Consider the following 20,536-nt stretch of genomic DNA (forward strand, 5'->3'; position numbering starts at 1 on the left):
TAATTAAAGCAGACTCCTGGAATATTTGAACGGGTCCGACAATCGATGAGAAGACGTCTGAACTTATGCATTAAGAACAACGGAGGTCACTTTGATCATCATCTTTAGTCTTTTGGTATAAGTTTAATGTCATTTAGATAATATGTTACTTTCATATAGGAATCAAACTTTTCATAAAAAAAACGAATATTTTATTTGCAATCAGCTACAACCTATGAGCTATTAGTTCTCTCCTCATAAAATAGAAAATTTTTGTGGTTTAATGTACTACATAAGAATACATTTTATTCAACGATTATTCAAATTTAGTTTACACAGCTTACATCATTCTTTTCAGAATTGAATTCTCTACAATTGTTATTTCAAAAAATTATATGTTTACTGGTCATTAAAGAAAGTTATTGGGCATCAAACGTAGAAGTCTGTGTTTTTCTACGTAGATTTCTTGCATATTTTAACTTTTTTCTCAAAAACTACTCACAGCTTCCAGACTAGTTTTATTCAATTTTTCAGATATTTTTCCATATGAATCCACCACAAGTTTTATAAAAACTAGTCCCCAAACAATTCAGCATCGGTGTATTTCACCAGAGGAACTGAATTCCGGGCGAAATCTTTCACTCTGTATAGCTCGCTAATGAAGCGTTTATGGATATATGTTTATAAGAACTTTTCTTCTTATTTTTACCTCTACTATCACGTATTGAATTATTTTACCATAATTATGAATCACCCTGTATATGTCCCATATGACCAGGTGACAGCACCAACAAAGAAAGATTCATGTCTGGACTTGATTGTCACAACATTGAATTCATGGAATTAAAACATTGAAATGGTGGACCCTGTTGTGGCTGATCATCATGCTCTAATCATGGAGGTCTCTGGTCTAAATGAAGCTATGAACAATATACCACATCAGTTCTCAAGATACAAATTCACACATAGAAAAATTGATGATTCAAATGTCACGATATTTGTTGGAGCACTGAAAAGAGTAATCTGGGAGACTTCTATCGGTGAAGATGAATCTGCTATGGCTTTTACTCTGTTCTTCAACAGGTTCATGAGTATATTTGATGATTTCTTTCCTCTGAGATCAAAGCGGCCTTCTGTATTTGTAGGTAGAAAATGTAATTTGAAAGCAACTTCTAGAAATGTATGGTATACACAGGAATTAGCCAACATTAGAGCTCTTGTTACTGTTGCTATTAGTCTGTACAAGACTGCCACGTGTACTGAGATAAAGTCAAGATACTTTAATACATATCACAGAGCCAAGAGAGTTTATCATCAGGAAATTGTTGAAGCCAAGAAATCCAGTATTGAGCGAACTATACGTCATGCTTCAAATCCCTGTCAGGCAGCCTGGAATGTCATAAACAAATCAAGAAATAAACAATCTCTACTGCCTAAGAGTGCAAATCCAGATGAGTTCAATAACTTCTTTGTCAACTCAGTAAACCAGATTATGGAGGCATCACCAGGATCTGTGGAAAATGCAGTCAACAGAATTCCACAATATAATTTAATTGTAACATTCAGTTCCATTTCATACCTGCAGGATTTTTTAATGGAAGTAAGTAACCGAAATGGATTTGATAACAATTGTGAAAGGATACAAAAACTCGAATAGTCCTGATGTTTATGGCATATCAACAGCTCTATTAGTCTGCAATAGCATCAATAGCTCCTCCTCTAAGTGGTCTGATTAACAGCTGCCTGAAACAGGGTGTTTTCCAGATTTATTAAAGATCTCCGGACTGTACCAGTTTTCAAAATGGGTAACCCGGAATAAATATCAAACTACAGACCCATATTAGTATCAGCATTCTCTAAGATATATGAGTCGGTAATGTTTACCCAGCTCTCTACCTATTTTGAGGAGAATGTGCTTTTCTCAAGAGATCAATAATTTGGATTTCACAAAGGAAGATCTACTGTTCAGTCCCTGATTGATTCTATAGTCAGGGCAATGGAGAACAAGCATTCTGTCGCCATGACCCTTTGCGACCTAACCAAAGCATTTGATTGTGTCTCCCATGATATATTGCTTGGAAAACTTGTAATATATGGTGTTGGTGGAGCCGTCCTGAAAACAATGCAGGATTACCTTTCTGGACGTACCCAGGTGGTTACTCTGGATGGAGCCACATCTGAGGCACAACAAGTGAACCATGGAGTTCCCCCAAGGATCTATTCTAGGCCCTCTTCTTTTCCTGATCTTCATAAACGATCTCAGCATGAATGGAAAAGCATTATTGTTTGTGGATGATACCACTCTTGTTGCCCAGGATGAAGATCCCCAATTGGCCAATCTCGGGTCTGCCCAGCTGCTTGAAGAGGCCAGTTCGTGGTTTGGAGCAAATAGATTGTGCATGAACCAGACTATGACGCAGAACATGTTATGCACTCTGAGACGCAGACCGCCTTCTTTTGGCGAGCATGAAGTTAAGCTGCTTGGTTTTATGATAGACGCCTCACTGTCATGGGACCAGCACATCAACATGGTCTTTAATCGTCTCTCCAAGGTGACTTACTTGATGCACAAGTTGAGGAACATTGTGCCAAGAAGCTACCTGGTGACTGCGTACCATGCTTTGTTCCACAGTCATATTAACTATGGGATTGTGCTTTGGAGACATGTGGGCTGTTGTTAGAGGATTCTGCTTCATCAAAATAAGGTGATCTGCATCATTACATTTTCACCACACCTGGAACATTGCCGGCCACTGTTAAAAGAACTACAGATCCTCACAGTCTTCAGTCAGTACCTGCTTAACTTGTTAGTGCTTCTAAAAGAACAGTTAAATTACCTTTGTGTATGAGATATTAAGACATTCTCGGACTTTCCATCCACTCTGTACATCAAAATGAAGAAAAAAATAATGTACCACTGACTTATTAGTTCTGATTACCGTATTTAAAACTTGCAATTCTTTTGATACCGACAAGTCAATTACCAATTTCAATAAAATGAGTTTCATGTGATTGTTTTAGTTTTATTTTAGTAAGCTGTCACTCCTATTGTTTCTTTTATCCATTTAGATAGGGTAGAAACGCTGTTATTACTGTACTTGTGTACTTTGAAAGATTATAGAAGAATTCGAGATACAATTCATTTCATTCTCAATGCACAGCATTTCAAGTTCCTGAACAATAGAAATCCAGTCTATTACCAATGAATCTATATAACATTTATCTGAGTTTCTTTTTGCGAAAGAAAAATGTGACAGATACTTCACATGAAATAAATAAATATAATTGTATTTTCATCGAATTCATTTTGAACATAGACAACGTCAAGTTTATACAGCTAATAATATAACATCATACCATGTATAATATAACAATGTATTTCACACATATCAGAGTCGAAAATAAAATTTCACGTCAATTAACATTAAAAATTCTATGTCAATAACAATGTGAAGTAAAATAAATAAATCAGACATTCATAATATAACTCAATAACTGTATGAATTCAGACAAGATAATAATAATAGAAGATAAGGGCCGCATCAAGTTATGAATTGATCTGGTCAAGACAATAAACAGGTAGGCCGGTTCATTACAATTAATTTTTGATTAGGTTGTACATCTCATCACCGATTATAATTTTTTTCTAGGTCACCGGATGGAACATGTTTATTAACGAGCTGTGTTGATAAAAAATTGAGAATCTATGACACTCCCAAGGAATGTTTCTCTACAAAATCATGGAATAGCAATTCACAACTACCGGAAATAAGTACAAGCTTAAAAGTACAAGAAGGAGGTCTGGTGTATGACTTTGATTGGTTTCCGCTTATGAGCTCTTGGGATCCAATCTCTTGCTGGTAATTGCCATTTTTTGTTTTAACATTTGTATCGCATGACTTGGTCTGTTCCCTTATCAATACGATTTATTGCTTATTTAAATTTCTGTACTTTCATGTTGAACTGTCATAACTAACATCAGGCCTACACTTTAATGATACTAGTGACTCCCTTGGTTGGACAACTCGCTCAGGACTGTTGTATTGTAATCTTTGAAATCCGCCTTTTTTAATTATACAGAGTTGGTGAAAGTTATGAAAACATATATCTTTCATTTATAAGAATAATTTGACAGTAGGTTTCATTAGTGATCCTATTTGAAATGAAAAATTACTCTGTCACTTGAAACGCTTTGGGGGCATATAATTGCAAAAGAAAAGATGTGATTATAGATGAGTAAGATGAACAATCAACAGACCACTGAAATTAATAGAACAAATAATAAAATAAAATCAACTTCAATACTCTGTCAACTCAATCCTCAAACACATCAATTTAGCAGCATTTATAATAGAAGGATATGATGACTCTAACAATTTGATCTCTCTGAATTATCTATTTGTCACCGTAGGTTAGTTATACTCAAGAATTAACTATAAAATTAGTAATCATGATGTAAATTTAATATACAAACGTAAGAGAAAAGAATATTCCAAAATACAAGAAAATTAGATATTACAATTTCTACTATGCTAGATTCTGATGATTAGATGTTGATGAAAGATGTTGATGACGATTTATTCGTAAATACCTTGTTATAAGTGGGAGGCCTCCTACACTTTTTTTATATCGGACATTCACTTATCTTACACAGAACACATGAAGCTCTTGAAGTATTCTATACTTGTGATGAATTTGTTCCTTTTCCAGTAGTTATTTTCGAACGGATTTGTTGACAATTTTCCATCGCCATATCAAAGGTTGTGAATTCAAAATCAACTAGATACCATAAGATTCAACAAGATTTGACGAGATTCAAAGATATTCAATGTGATGCAATGACCGCTGTAGAATAAAAGAAAAGAAACTTTTAACCACTATTATAAAAAAGTTGAGTTCAAAAATACAGAATCTGAACTTTTTGATACATGATACCTTAATAAATTTGTCAAGAGAAACAAAAATATAATTCATAGACAAAGAATTCAAATTAGTTGAAGTGAAGCTTCCAAAATATTTTATTTTATCACTTTTAAAGGAACATGTCAACATGAATCAGACTTTATTATATTATATGTAATAGAGTAGCCAGAACAGGAATACATATCAATTTCTATTTAAAAAAAAATTTGAGACAACTTAAAGCTTGAATTTTATATGAAAATGTTTCAAACATTGGATTAGGTTATTAATGATCTGAAAATTGTTTTAAGAATGCTAGGATAGAATTAAATTCAATTTACAGACATGAAAATTTCAAACAAGAAAACAACTTATAAAGTAATTTAAAGAAATAAATCATTACCTGTACAGCGGATTTCGGATGTAATAAATTATACATTTCCTGAAAAACTTGAAAAAGAAATTCAGATACTCAACACTGAAATTAAATTATGGTGACTGAATTTTCCACCATGATTACTTTGCTTTAAATCAATATACAAAAAAAAAAACATCTACATGGAAAAACTTAAAATGAAAGAAATAAAAATAAAAATAGATATCACAACTTATGATGTTAGAAAAACTTTGCTCTGAGCGACTACATCTTTAGCAGAACCAAATTTTAGCAAAAGCTAAATAACAGGGCAAAAATTCAAGGGTTTCCTTCTCCAAGAAATGCTCGATCAAAAGTGTTAAGACCAAACGAAAAAGGATTCAACAAAATGTAGAAATGACGTAAGCAAAACAGAGAGACAAAGACAAGGAGAGTAGAGAGAAAGGAATAGAAAGACTGCATGGTACTGATAAGGACAGAGCAAAGAGAAAGAAAGCACAGAATCAATTGAGCAAGCCAACGTTTGCAAGTTTCTAGATAGTTAGTGAAAAACAACTGATAAAAGTAATCATGTTGAAAAACGTCTCACGCTTCATTCAACATTTTCATCCCTCATATAATCCAAATCCATTTTCACTTTCCTTGCCCTATTACCATAGGTAAGGAAAGCATTGCTTTCCAAAAAAATTAAGGTACCCTAATTTCAAGTTTTCTATACATTTCAAGGTTCCCTGAGTCCAAAATAGTTATTTGTATATCTAGAGTGAAAAGTACAAGTTTTTCTCCCTGTGGAAAAAAGTTTGAAGCCCGAGGCGAAGCCGAGGGCAGCAATTGTCCTGAGGGAGAAAAAGTATTTTTCGCTCGTGATGTACACAAAATTTTTCCTCCATATACATTTTTTTATAGAAACTGCAAATAAAATCATTCTAATAACTTATGTATTGGTGACAATGATTCCTAACAACATAACCTAAATCTAAAACCGGTTGTCTGATTGGCACTGCCGATTGCACTATCTATCGGCAAAAGTTGTAACAATTATATCAGCTGAGCAGCTACCAAAAATGGCTGACTCCAGATCACGCGGTTCAGATTTGAATTGCAGATAAAAAATATTTGTTGGCTGGTATTTTGAACAGAATAAAATATTTTTAAAATTTTATAAATTTTTATCGTCTACTAATATTAAGAATATAATAATTATCATACAAACATATATTTCATGAGTTGATCAAATTTCTGGTTGTGGTATTGAATTCAGTTGACTCAATGACAGACACCTCTATCATGCTTTCTCATCTGAGATTAGACCTTCTAACCTATTACAATGTAAGTTTCAAAATAGAGATGCTCCCCATGTTATTTAAATGGAGTCACTTTTACTCCCTAGGGAGTTTTTCTGTTTTTTACTACCGAGAGCGTAAAAGTGACACTTTAGTATTAGGTTTCAGGGAGTAAAGTAAGTACTTTAGACAGTAGGTGGAGGAAAACATGATTTTTGGGTGTTGGTCTGTGTGTGTGTATCTGTGTGTGTATGTCTGTTAACACAATAAATCCATTCCTAATTAACCGATTGACTTGAAATTAAAAATTAAGGTCCTTATACCATGAGGATCCGACAATAAGAAATTCAATAAAATTCAATTCAAGATGGCGGAAAAAATGGCAGATAATTACTAAAAAAACCCATGTCTTTCACGGTTTTCTCGAAAACGGCTCTAACAATTTTCTTCAAATTTATAGGTCTACCATGGATAGCTATTTATAAGCCCTATCAACTGACATGAATCTCATTCCTGGGAAAATTGCAGGAGATCCGTAATATTCTTGAGAAAAATGGCGGATAATGACTAAAAAACCATGTTATTCATGGTTTTCTCGAAAACGGCTTTTACGATTTTCTTCAAATTTATACCATGGATAGCTATTCCCTATCAACTGGCATGAGTCTCATTTCTGGGAAAATTGCAGGAGCTCCGTAATATTCTTGAGAAAAATGGCAGATAAATACTAAAAAACCATGTTTTCACGATTTTCTCAAAAATGACTTGACCCATTTTTTTAAAAATTCATACCCTGTATAGTTATTTATCAGTTCTATCAACTGGCATGAGTCTTTTTCCTGGGAAACTAATGGGGGATCCACCCCATCCTTGAGAAATGGACTTTGTAACCTCCTTCTCATGCATGAGGTAGGTAGGTGGAGCAGTTTATAAAAAGAACACATAGTCGAGATATTTCATCTGTAGAACAGCTGTTTTGATGACAATAATAATTTAAAAAATCATCGAATTACACAACTAAACACATATACAGTAGTCTGATTGTAGTTTCAAATATGTTGCCACCAATCGTCATTATGTTATTCCCCTAAATTATTCTCGTTTAAGAGTAATGTGTAGTTTCGGCTTCCAAGCAAAGTCGTACTCATTAGAATATCGTATGAGATGGGGAACGGAGTAAAAAACCTTGCTGGCTCACAAACATCGGTATTCTTAGCACTACTCTCTCTCAATTGATACGCTCACTCGCACATCAGCCTTCTTTTTCTAGAGAAGTTCATTATTACAGTAGCAACACTCTCTCACAATTGACTCGCTGACTCACACATCGGCCTTCTCTTTCTAGAGAAGTTATTATTATACACTCCATTGTCTACTCATTCTACTGCTGTTCTAAGCTTCTAACATGACTGATCTGCCTTTTAGTAGCCAGGCTATAGATGATATTTTATTGCTTCAACAGTTTTATCAAAGAACACTTCATTTTACTAAACACTACTTATTTTTCTAAATCAACATAAAAGTTCATCAATATACGAGTGCACCAAATAATATAATTTTAAATACATGCAGTAAGTGCTGAAGGGTGATAATAAGCAGTTGTGACTGTATTAGTGTGATTTTGAAAACATTCCGAATCATTCTAAAAATCCAAGGCCAAGAAAGACTAGACTATCATACTTTACATTAGTTTTTAGATTTTTAGCTTTTCTTCCGATTGAACACTACTTGTACCTTTCAATCACTTAATAAAAAAAAAGCCTAACAGTAATTATTTGTTCAGATTGCGTTCAGATTTGCAAGTTGACCGGATTTTTAAAATCAACTATGAAAAAGAGGGATTTTGGAACCATATCTGGGGTCTCTACCTGCAAGGTGATTAGCAAACAATAGCTGGCCCTTTCGAAAGGTTCACAGGCTTCTGTCAATGAATGAAAGCCATTCATCGATTCATTTTTAGAAATAGTTATGCTAGGCCAACTGAGTAGATAAACAATCTATTTTCATTACAGACAACTCCAAGAACAGAAGGCCTCTTTTCCTACATGTTATTAGATCTAAGTTTCTTGATCTAATGAAAACTGGAATTTATATTTTCCTGATCATGTAGCGGAAATAATAATTCAACTTGAAAATGTGAATAAAGAGATGTATGAAGTATATTTATATCTGAGTATAAGTATATTTATATTATATTTATGAAGCTGCCCCTGAACTTGGTAGAAAAAGTTGTGATTTCTGTTGATCGTAACTTGGTTTTCAACCAAGTTCAGGAAGGGAAATGTTTTTGCCCTGATTGCATCTTCTGGATACAATCCTTTACATGAACCAGAAAAGCATAGCTACCGAGAATATAGTCCAGTCACTATATTCATTGGTGCTTCAATCTATATTGTAGTTCTGATTTTTAATATATCATTTGGATACATGAGAGAAGTCCAGAACCAATGTCTTCATGCAAAATTACCTTGTGCTAAATACAGAGTGGCACATAAACCTCGTATTTTTTATTCATTTTACAGTATTCAGCTATTTCTGCCAAATCCAAGAATCGGACAGAGAAATTTTCTTACGCCTTTTTTCAGATTATAGAATTGAGAATAAAATGAGATCATTCGGAACTCTCTATCGCCAATGAGTACTGAGTTATGATTTTTCGAAAATGAGTAAACTTTGGGAAAAGTTCTGAAGATTTTCAGTTTTTGATCAACAATATCTTCTGATTGTTACCATTTAGATGTATGATTCAAAATTCTTCTGGGCGTATTTTTGTGCTCTACAATCTGAGATCAGGTAGAGCGCTCTATATCATATAGATTTCTAGGTACACCTGACAACAATGCTCCGTGTATCGAACGGTCTATCACGCATATATCCAATCAACATTGCTGTACGGAATTATTTCTCTGGGTAGTGCATATAAGACCGTACTTTCCCCTTTACAGTATCAGTCATGCAAAGAATTATCATGAAAACTGCAATTCGTCAGCCTCAACAATATCCCACAGACACAAGTTATCAACATTACTCAACTCTATGTCAAAACCCTGATTTGGTATATTTTCAAGCGCAAATTTTCTTTATTCACTAATAACCGCCACAATTAACAAACAAGAACTGCTCTGAACACAGGTATCATCACTCCTAGACTGCTTGAAATATTTACAACTACATCGTCGCATTATAAAATCAATATGATTTTCCCTTAGCTACCAGAATTGATAAAAAATCCCGAAAATAATAGAATAAGCCATCTCAAGCAAATAGTCAACAAATGGATACTTAGTGTGAATCGTGAGGAAATGGAGAATGATGTAGTATCAATTTATTCTGATCGATAGTGGTCGAGTGGTGTGATAAGATCGCAAGTATACAATAATATTAAAAATTAATATACAATATGAATAAAAATTGAAATAAAACAATATAAATAGGGAAGTTCAAATGAATTTATACGAAATTCAATATGTACGATGTATTGAGGAATTTTGAGTGTGTTTGGATGTCTCTTTTAGGATTGATTTCTTGTAGTATCCTAATACCATTAATTATCATTTCACGTATGTAAGTAATATATCTTGTAATCAATCATTATTATTGCTCTGTTTCTTTTGTTTTGGTAATATGTTATGGTTAAGTGCTTATTATTGGTTGAAATTGGTTTGTTTTTCAATTGTATTGTATCATTGTCATATCTATCAGTGATATCTATTCTATAATTGTATATTAAGTATATGGAATTGTAGAGAACTCGTTCCTAGCACACAGGCTTTGTCCATGTGAGGAACCTTCTTCAAGTTTTGTATATGCATTTTGTATATTGTTTGTACTTTTCTAAGAAGAAGAATAAATATAATTTCAATTTCAATTATTGTGAAAAACGCCTAGTTTCCAGCTTCAACCATCATCACCAGCTACATTGTCTCCACATTGATATTTCGCAGAATTATATAAGTTCTTGAGATTATGTTCTATAAGAATTACACGTTAGATGCACTTCATTTCAGTATTTCCTAAATGCAAAAGGACCCCTGAAGGATCAAAATTACAAACAGTTGTAACTTTTGACACAATGCTCAAATTCCATTTTTTTGTCATTTTTTGTTTATTGAAATATGGGCTAAAGTACACTAAACAATAAATTTTCCATTTTTCGACCGAATTTGACATGCATCATGAGTCAAATTCGGTCGAAAAATGGAAAATTATTGTTTAGTGTACTTTAGTCCATCTTTCAATACACAAAAAATGGAATCTGAGCATTGTGTCAAAAGCTATAAGTGTTTGAAATTTTGATCCTACAGGGGTCCTTTTGCACGTCTCTCGACTAGGAAATACTGAAATGAAGTGCATCCAACGGGTAATTCTTATAGAATATAATATCAAGAACTTTTATAATTCTGCGAAATATCAATGTGAAGGCAATGTAGCTGGTGATGATGGTTGAAGCTGAAAATTAGGTGTTTTTCACAATACAAGGAGCATTGTCAGGTGTACCTGGAAATCTATATGATAAAGAGCGCTCTACATGATCTCAAATTGCAGAGCACAAAAATACGCCCAGAGGAATTTTGAATCATACATCTAAATGGTAACAATCGGTGGATATTGTTGATCAAAAACTAAAAATCATCAGAATTGATTTTTTCTTAAAGTTTTACTCATATTCGAAAAATCATAACTCAGTACTCATTGGCGATAGAGAGTTTCTGAATGATCTCATTTTATTCTGAATTCTATAATCTGAAAAAAAGGCGAGAGAAAAATTATCTGTCCGATTCTTGGATTTGGCAGAAATAGCTGAATACTACTGTAAAATGAATAAAAAACGAGGTTTTTGTGCCACTCTGTATTTAGCACAAGGAAATTTTGCATGAAGACATTGGTTCTGGACTTCTCTCATGTATCCAAATTAAATATTAAAATCGGAATTACAATATAAATTGCAAGCACACCCCCTTTCTTATGTCTATATTGACTGGACTTATATACGATGGCAAATATTACGAGAAGTACCTAATTCCTGATTCACCAAAACAAGTGCATATCACCGTGTACAACGGCCTGTAAAAAACTGATCAATGGTCAGTTGATAACTGTCTATTTTTCTATTTTATAAACAATCGAATTCATGTCTGGTAGTCTGGTGTTATGAATGAATTAGAATCTACCGCGCAGGCGCCAGCAGGCGCCTAAACCCAAAACAAGTTAATCGCTCATCGGTAAGAAAAGTGTCACAATTCAATAGCTGCTTCAAAAGAAAAGTGTCACAACTCAATTGCTTCGTCAAAAGAAAAGTGACACAACTCAATTGCTTTGTCAAAAGAAAAGTGACACAATTGAAAAAAAATCAATTTGTGGATTATTTGAAAAATGTGACTGTTATAGGTGCTTCTATAACCTGGAAAAACGTCAGATAAGTAACTCAGCCAGCTGGCGCTAGAGGGCATGAAGTGTCACTTTTCTTTTGTTGAGTATGAAGACACTGTTTACTGGAAGAATGACACATCTTAGTTGCGCTTTGACATTCGGAGAGTGATCATATACAATTCAACAAGAAAAGTGTCATATCTCAAGTTGAGTCACTTTTCTTGCTTAGTTTTCTATTCCATTATCCTGCTGTGAGCGTCACATCTGGACTTATGCCATTATTCTTGATTCAAGGTATGTATATTGTAATATTGTTAGTCTGTACATGTTATTGTTTCTATGTATAGTAGGAGAGAGAAATGTTCTGTCATGTGTTTGCAAAACATCTTTGAACTAATAGAGGGAATAAAATTGAGCTTCAAATCTATTCAGCTATTATCTATTATTTGAAAAAGACTTTTGGGTGTGTGATTTCTCCCATTTTTCAAGTTGGAATGCACTATCATTATTTTATCAGAACAAGCAATGTTATTAAGTTTAGCTTGTTCAATCAGTATCACACATCTTCATAATATTTATTCAACTCTTCCAAAAATATTTTAACAGTTGTCAGTAGGACTTGTAGAAAAAATTATAATGACATTTCTCCTCTTAATTTATATTATGAACAATCTGCTCACGTATGAAACATCAAATCATTACATTCCATTATTATTGTACTGTATTGGAAAAACATTATTGATGATAAAAGTAATACAATAATCATGACGATAGCAATAGCCAGCCATTGTTTGTTGATTCCAAGAGTATAGGAGCATGTTTTATTCTAAATTCTATATAACGGTATAGTAATAGTCAGAAAGAAAAGAATAATAAAGAAAAAAGCCAGCAAATTTATTGCATGAGTCATTTCCGCTCATTACTCAACGGTGATGTTTACATAAAAGTGGAGTGAGTGAGACGAAATTATAGCTAGAAAGAAGCTCGAAAATGATTCCTATAATCTCCATTAGTCTGGACTATATCATGCAAATCGATAGTCTAGACGTCTAGACTAGATTCATAAAAGCATAGGTAGTATACATCAACTTTTTCTTCATAGACTATATAGATTCTTGTATATAGTTGTACAGATTATTGAATACCTAACAAAAATTCTATAATCAGAAGGAATAATTATTCAACAACAATATTTTTGATTTATGTTATCAGGCTACTGCAATGGCTTCATCTCGTGGACAACTAATGGTGTATTTAGTCAAAACCAGAGGTCAGTCGAGCTCAAAGGATGATGTCAATTCTACAACTACTAAGGCTGAAGACAAACACAAAGCTGCAACATACCCAATCCACCACGACGAAGCAGTTAGCTCTTCAGAGATTGTAAGTTATGAAAATTCTTCATACGACCTATGAAACAACTGAGACTGAAGATCAAGCTGAGGCAAACTTAATTCCTCCAGGATCATTTACCTCTCCAGAGACTGTTAGCAATAATTATTATCAACTTGAGGATTTAGTCAAAACCAGAGGTCAGTCGAGCTCGAATGATGATGTCAATTCTACAACTACTAAGGCTGAAGACAAACACAAAGCTGCAACATACCCAATCCACCACGACGAAGCAGTTGGCTTTTCAGAGATTGTAAGTTAAAAAATTCTTCATTTGTGAATACTACGACCTATGAAGCAGCTGAGACTGAAGATCAAGCTGAGGCAAACATAACTCCTCCAGGACTTACCTCTCCAGAGACTGTTAGTAATAATTATCATCAACTTGTAAATTTGTCAAATATTGATGTTGATAGTGACAGCAGTGACAGCAGCTCTTCACCTGGTGATAATACTGATGAAGATCCAAACTTTAAGCCTCATTGCGATTCTGAATCTGAATTTTCTCAATCTATTTCTCTTCAATTGGGTCATGAAAATGATGATAAGTCTTCCAATACTTCATTTTCATCAAATCCTGAACCAACTTGTGAAAGGAATATCACTGAACCGGTTGCACCTCCTGAGAAACGTGGCAAGAAAAGAACCTTGAATAAATCAGCATGGATTAAAGAAGCTGCCAAACGATTGCGCAACTCAGGGAATGAGTATACATCTACCTCAAAATCCAAAAAAGTATTTGACAAAAGAAAAATGTTACCACCATGTGGAATGAAGTGCAGGCAACAATGTAGCAGCAAGTTTACTGAGGAAGAAAGGGCACGCATTTTTTATAAATACTGGGAGTTATGTGATTTGGAGAAGCAACGCAATTCCATAGCAGGAAGTATGGCGGCTGTTTGTCCTAAGTTTAGGACAATCCTCAATCCTGAAAAGATTCGGCAAGTCAACAGTGCATTCTATCTATACAATGGAGATGCTAGAATAAGAGTCTGCAAACCATTTTTTCGCAACACGTTAGGAATAACAGACAGGCCAATTCGTACGGTTTTATCAAAAAAAGTTGAAGGATTTGTGTATGTTGATAGACGAGGTAAACATGATCATCACAAAAAGGTGGATGAATCCATCAAAGACTCTGTGAGACAACATATTGAAAGTATACCGCGAGTAGAGAGCCATTATTCACGCGCTCACACCACTAGAGAGTTTATTGCTGGAGATAAGTGTTTAGCAGATATTTATCGCGACTATGCTGAAATGCGGAGAGAAAAAAATGAGCCAGCAGCTCACTTGACAATGTATTCCAAAATGTTCAACAATGAATATAATATTTCATTTTTTGTCCCAAAGAAGGATTTATACAATCTGTGCGAGGCTTTTAAAAATGAGCCAGATGATGTGGAACTGAAAGAAAAGTTTGATGAACATGATAAGGAGAAGGTTTTGAGTCGCCAAGCTAAAGAAAATGATGAAAAAAAATAACAGAACATCCATCGTTTCAACATTTGATCTTCAGGCTGTGATGCCATGTCCTACAGGTGAAGCATCAATTTTCTATTATAAATCGAAAATCAATTGCTATAATTTCACTGTCTCTCAGCTTGCTAGTGATATAGTTGAATGCTATTTTTGGAACGAATGTGAAGGACAGCGGGGCGCTAATGTAATAGGTACTTGCTTATGGTTGTATTTACAGAAAACTGCAGCACTTCATGACAATGATGATTTCGAAGTAACATTCTATTGTGATAACTGTTGCGGGCAAAATAAAAACAAATACATTGTATCACTATTCTTACATGCAGTTAGAATGTTGAAAATAAAAAGAATAACGCTCAAATTTTTGATTCGCGGTCATACTCAGAATGAAGGTGATGCTGTTCATTCTGTTATTGAGAAGGAGATTAAAAAAGCAAAAAAAGGAGGACCTATTTATATACCGCAGCAGTACGCGACATTAATCAGAACAACGAAAAAGAAAGGGCGTCCGTACACTGTAAACGAGCTGGCTACTCCGATTTTCTAAACATCAAGAAGTTGACAACCGAGATGGGTGGTGGAACGTTTCTGAAGGATAACACCGGCAATTCACTTCAGTTGTCCAAAGTGAAAATTTTGAAATTTGAGAAAGTTCAACCTTCATCTATCTTCATAAAATATTCGTATGCCGACAATGATTTTCTGGAAGTGAGAATGAAAGCGAGAGGTAAAAAAGAGGATTATTTGCTAGACAAATTGTATTTGAAACAAATTCCTCTTAATGAACGTAAAAAGCAAGATTGCATGTCTCTGCTTGCCTCCAAGATCATTCACAAGCGTATGCTCCATTTTTTGCCTCTTTGTAAGTTTCCTTATTAGTTTCCTATGCTGATTTTTTCTTTTATTGAATTCTTATCCATTAAGTCAGCTTAACCACTGGATTCAAGGTATAATTTTGAGCAATAATTCTATTATTATGGTTATTCCGTATTTAAGAGTTTCATTTATGATTGGATTTTGAAGATAAAAAATCTTTTGGTTGGAATCATCTATGTGTTTCATACTTGAAGTTTCTCACTAACATATGGGGATGTTATTGGAATCAAAATGCAAGCCTAGGAATTCAACTCTGTGTGTGTTTTTCTGCAGGTTATATTTGTTTTAACATGATTTATTTGTTTAAAAACATTTTTAAGTTGTAATTATTTTATTGTTTGTGTCGAATATAATTGAGGAGATATTTTGTAATTGTATCTGTATCTCTCTATATAATATTTTCTAATGCAACGGATAAGTTTGTACGATTATTGTATCATTTTCATAGTGATAGACCTTTCTTTTGAAATCGCAGTTTTTTCAGTTCACTGATAATTATATTGATTGAAGTTCACTGATATATTAATAATATAATATTCTATTGTGATTGCTGCTCTAAGACAATTAGAACTTGATCAGAAATAAATATTTTTCCAATCGAATACTGTTCATTGCTTTTAGAACTCTTCCAAACTAAAAAGTTAATTACATTAGAAGTCAGTTGAGTTCAACTACTGTGAATTTACATCATTTTACAAATATAATATGACAAAATATCTATTATATCTATCAATTGGCATTTTGTGACAGCTGTTAAATGAACTTGACTGATGTAAAATCAGCAAATAGTCACATGAATGTGATTTACCATATACTTCATGCTGGTATTATCTCACAATGAACTTAGAATCAGAGGATTTTTAAAGCAAGAAAAACGTCACAACTCAAAGTGGGGTTGAGTTTGGGTACCTAGAGGGGGTAAGTTCAATGATTTTCATAAATTTCTTTGGTTTGTAAAATGATTTACTCATAATCTTGAACCCAACTGCTTCTGTGATTTTGGCTTTACAAAAACACTCAAAATTAGTTTTGCCTCTCCTGTAAAATTTTAATGTTTTCGAGTTGTGTCACTTTTCTTTTGAAGCAGCAGTTGAGTTGTGTCACTTCTCTTTTGACCCAGAGATTGAGTTGTGACACTTTTCTTTTGAAGCAGCAATTGAATTGTGCCACTTTTCTTACCGATGAGCGTTATGATTCATAAGAATAGTTTTATTCAGAAGCAAAGTACTTGAGACTGTATTAGCACGATTCAGAAAGCATTCCAAACAAAAAGATCGTCAGTCGTTACAATATTTGACCCTATTGGAAACTCACCCTCACTACAATGACAAGGACGCAGTCTGCGCAACCCCCAACACCCCGCCAACGTTAGCACTCCTGGACCATAACAATGTACAGTGTCATACTGTACATTAGTTGTTGTTGCATTTCACCAGTATACTAAAAGTATTTTTTATTGCAGAAATTTTCGTTGAAACATGAACTATTACTCATTCATATTATCCAATAACTTACTTTTTCTCGAGAATTTACGACTGATTGGTGGTTTTCTAATATTACAGTATAAGAAAAAACGTGTAAAACTTGATCTCTCCAAAACTAAATTATTCCCGGGTGCTATCATGTAAAGTTCTTGGGGTGAATTTGAATTGCCATGCATGGCCGAACGTGGATAATAAATAATTCGATGAGAGAAGAATGAACCATGTATCCCAAATCTCTGTACAAATAGAATATAGTACAGATTTCATGTGATATTATCCCATGGCCGAACGTGGATAATAAATAATTCGATGAGAGAAGAATGAACCATGTATCCCAAATCTCTGTACAAATAGAATATAGTACAGATTTCATGTGATATTGAAATGAAATGGGAATAAATAATAATATGGATGTCAAACTACTGTATAAGCATATAGAATAATAGAGCATATATAAATATTGTAACATTGAATTGATTGAACAGTGGCATTCATCATTTGTAATTAATTATTGATGACCTGTTTTGTAAAAGTAATTGTATAATCAAAAATGTTCAAAAATCTTTAAGGAAGGAATCGAAACAATCAATGACTCAGGTGTACTAGCAATCAGTTCAGACATCTCGACTTACTCATCGAATGATACAACTAATTGAGCAAACATAGAGAAATCAATAATTTCAATTACCACATTAAAAACCTTTGAAAAAAAGGGGGTGATCCACCAGTTCCCAGACGGGAACACTAAAATTTTTGTTGCGTAGCATTTGATGGTAGAGCAAAAGTAGTTGGGTTTTTTCAATATTATCAACTAGATGTTTTTTGGGATTTGAAAGAGAAACATTTTTCTTAGGAGTCAGATTTATTTTATTTAAAAGAAGACATTTCTGTGAGATTTAAATGTGAATTTTAACATATTTTGGTTTTATAAAATTAGTTATCCTACATCTATTTTGATACAAAACAATTAAGGAAGGTTATAGAATTTTTAGCATTTAATCAATTTTAAAAATTAAAAATAAACTTGTTGCCAATGACTTTACAAAACTTTAAACAGAATTGTGTTGGACTATTTGATTATTGTGTTTCTTATTTCAACAAGTTATTTGACAGTTTAAAAAACATTATTCAAGGCATAATTAATTTGGAATATCTAAAAAACAAAACAGTATGGAAAAATAAATTGAAATAGGAAGGATACCGTTATACAGTTGATGTCCATCCTAAGTTGCCATGGGGATGTCCAGCCACGGGTCAGCTCGGTCTGTGTCTGGAGGTAGGCGATGGAAAAGTGTGTGAAATTATTCAGAAGAAAAGTGGAAAGCTTTTTCCACTAGCTGGCTGGAGGGGAGACTAGAATGCTAGCCCCACTTCTACCTCTCCTCAGCGTTTTTACTCTGTCAGCCAAAACTGTCTAATCAGCTTTTAGTATTTAAAGTTGGAGAAAATTATTTCTCTTCTTAAAGAAGGAACTGATGTTTGGGAGTATGTCAAACCTTGTGGTTCATGACATCTCCCCCTCCTCCACTGTGACAGCCGACCCTGGCTGTCCATTCTTGACTCAATGGGCTTGCTACAAAATGTTTTTACTTTAAAAAATAATTATCAAACTCTTCGAGGTTCCCTTCAGGAACTGTGACAAAGACAATAATTATCAAGTATGGTTTAAAATTATTTCCTAAAATATACAGTATATATAGTAGAAATATCCTCAACCACATATGTTAACCTTATACAGTGTAATTCATGTTATAATATATTAAATGACTAAAAACAAATTTCCATTGATCCCTAAGTCTAATAGCTCTAATAAGTGGCACATAGTCAAGAATCATACAATAATATTTATAGAGTAGAACTTCCTGAAATATATAACATTGATACCAATTGAGTTAACTTATTATACATTTCGCAAAACCTATGTAGTAATAGTTCTTGTAATAACAATTGACTACATGATAAAGATAATTTATTTCCCATTTTCAATAGGTGAAAAGGTCTTATTTATTTTAATTGGAAATTATTCATTGTAATATTCATCTTGGTAGTCCAAAAAATTACATCTAATCTTTGCTTATTTACAATAATAAAATTGAAAAATGATTCTATACTAATAAATTCTATTAGAATTCATGATTCATGCAGTGTTGATAATATAATAATAAGTTTCATTAATTATTAAAATTCAATAATTATACTTTTTTAAAATTATAAGATAGTAATCAATAATATCGATTGATAATAATTCAACTATATCAATAATGAAAATTCAATCATATCTTACACGAAATATTTATCCTTAATTACAATCTTCCTATCAGATAATTATTGAGTAAACACATTTTATGATAAAAAATGAAAAATATATGTCAGTGAATGATATTTGATCAATTATGTATAGAATAATATTCGATAATACAACTTTAAATTAAACTTCATTACATAATATAATAATAGTTCCCAAAAAAATATTTATTCTTGATTGAAAGGAATCCTCTTTGTAGAGAAATAAGTATAAATAAACATGGCAATGTATTGTGTGTACATGAAAAAAAAAATCTGGTGTGGTACACTCACACAACTTTCCTTGCTCATTGAACTGTAAGCCTCATTCTCAAACGAGAATAATTTAGGGGAATAACATCATGACAATTATTGGCGGCAACATAATTATTTGCAACTACGATCAGACTACTGTATATGTGTATATATAATTATTGTTTTCAGAGTACTTTTTCCTTCGTGTAAATTGTGAAATTAGATGATTTTTTTTTTAAAGTCGTCAAAACAGCTGTTCTACAGATGAAATATCTTGACTATGACTGTGTACTTTTTATAAACTGCTCTACCTACCTACCTACCTCATGCACGAGATGGAGGTTACAAGGTCCATTTCTCAAGGATAGGGTGGACACCCCAATAGTTTCCCAGGAAAAAGACTCATGCCAATTAATAGATCTGATAAATAATTATACAGGGTATGAATTTGAAAAAAATCGTTAGAGCCGTTTTTGAGAAAATCGTGAAAAACATGGTTTTTAGTCATTATTCGCCATTTTTCTCAATAATATTACGGAGCTCCTGAAATTTTCCCAGAAATGAGACTCATGCCAGTTGATAGGGCTTATAGATAGCTATCTATGATATAAATTTGAAGAAAATCGTTAGAGCTGTTTTCGAGAAAACCGTGAAAAACATGGTTTTTTCGTCATTATCCGCCATTTTTCTCAAGAATATTACAGAGCTCCTGAAATTTTCCCAGAGATGAGTCTCATGCCAGTTGATAGAGCTTATAAATAGCTATCCATGGTATGAATTTGAAGAGAATCGTTAGAGCCGTTTTCGAGAAAAACGTGAAAAACATGGTTTTTTAGTAATTATCCGCCATTTTT

At 33.2% G+C, this 20,536-nt stretch overlaps 1 protein-coding gene across 2 annotated transcripts in view; it reads left to right on the forward strand.

The window, feature by feature from the left end:
• LOC111054081 (telomerase Cajal body protein 1) overlaps window positions 1-20,536 on the forward strand; it is a 164,186-nt gene that overhangs the window by 45,460 nt on the left and 98,190 nt on the right. Inside the window, exon 2 of one of the 2 annotated variants that reach the window (XM_039423806.1) lies at window positions 3,630-3,839. The exons of the other annotated variant lie outside the window; for it this stretch is intronic. Coding sequence (XP_039279740.1) covers window positions 3,630-3,839 — 210 coding nt within the window. The remainder of the gene's footprint in view (window positions 1-3,629; window positions 3,840-20,536) is intronic. 2 annotated transcript variants of the gene reach the window in all.

Source organism: Nilaparvata lugens, chromosome 3 (genome assembly GCF_014356525.2).
Source record: "Nilaparvata lugens isolate BPH chromosome 3, ASM1435652v1, whole genome shotgun sequence".
Classification (NCBI taxonomy): Eukaryota; Metazoa; Arthropoda; class Insecta; order Hemiptera; family Delphacidae; genus Nilaparvata; species Nilaparvata lugens.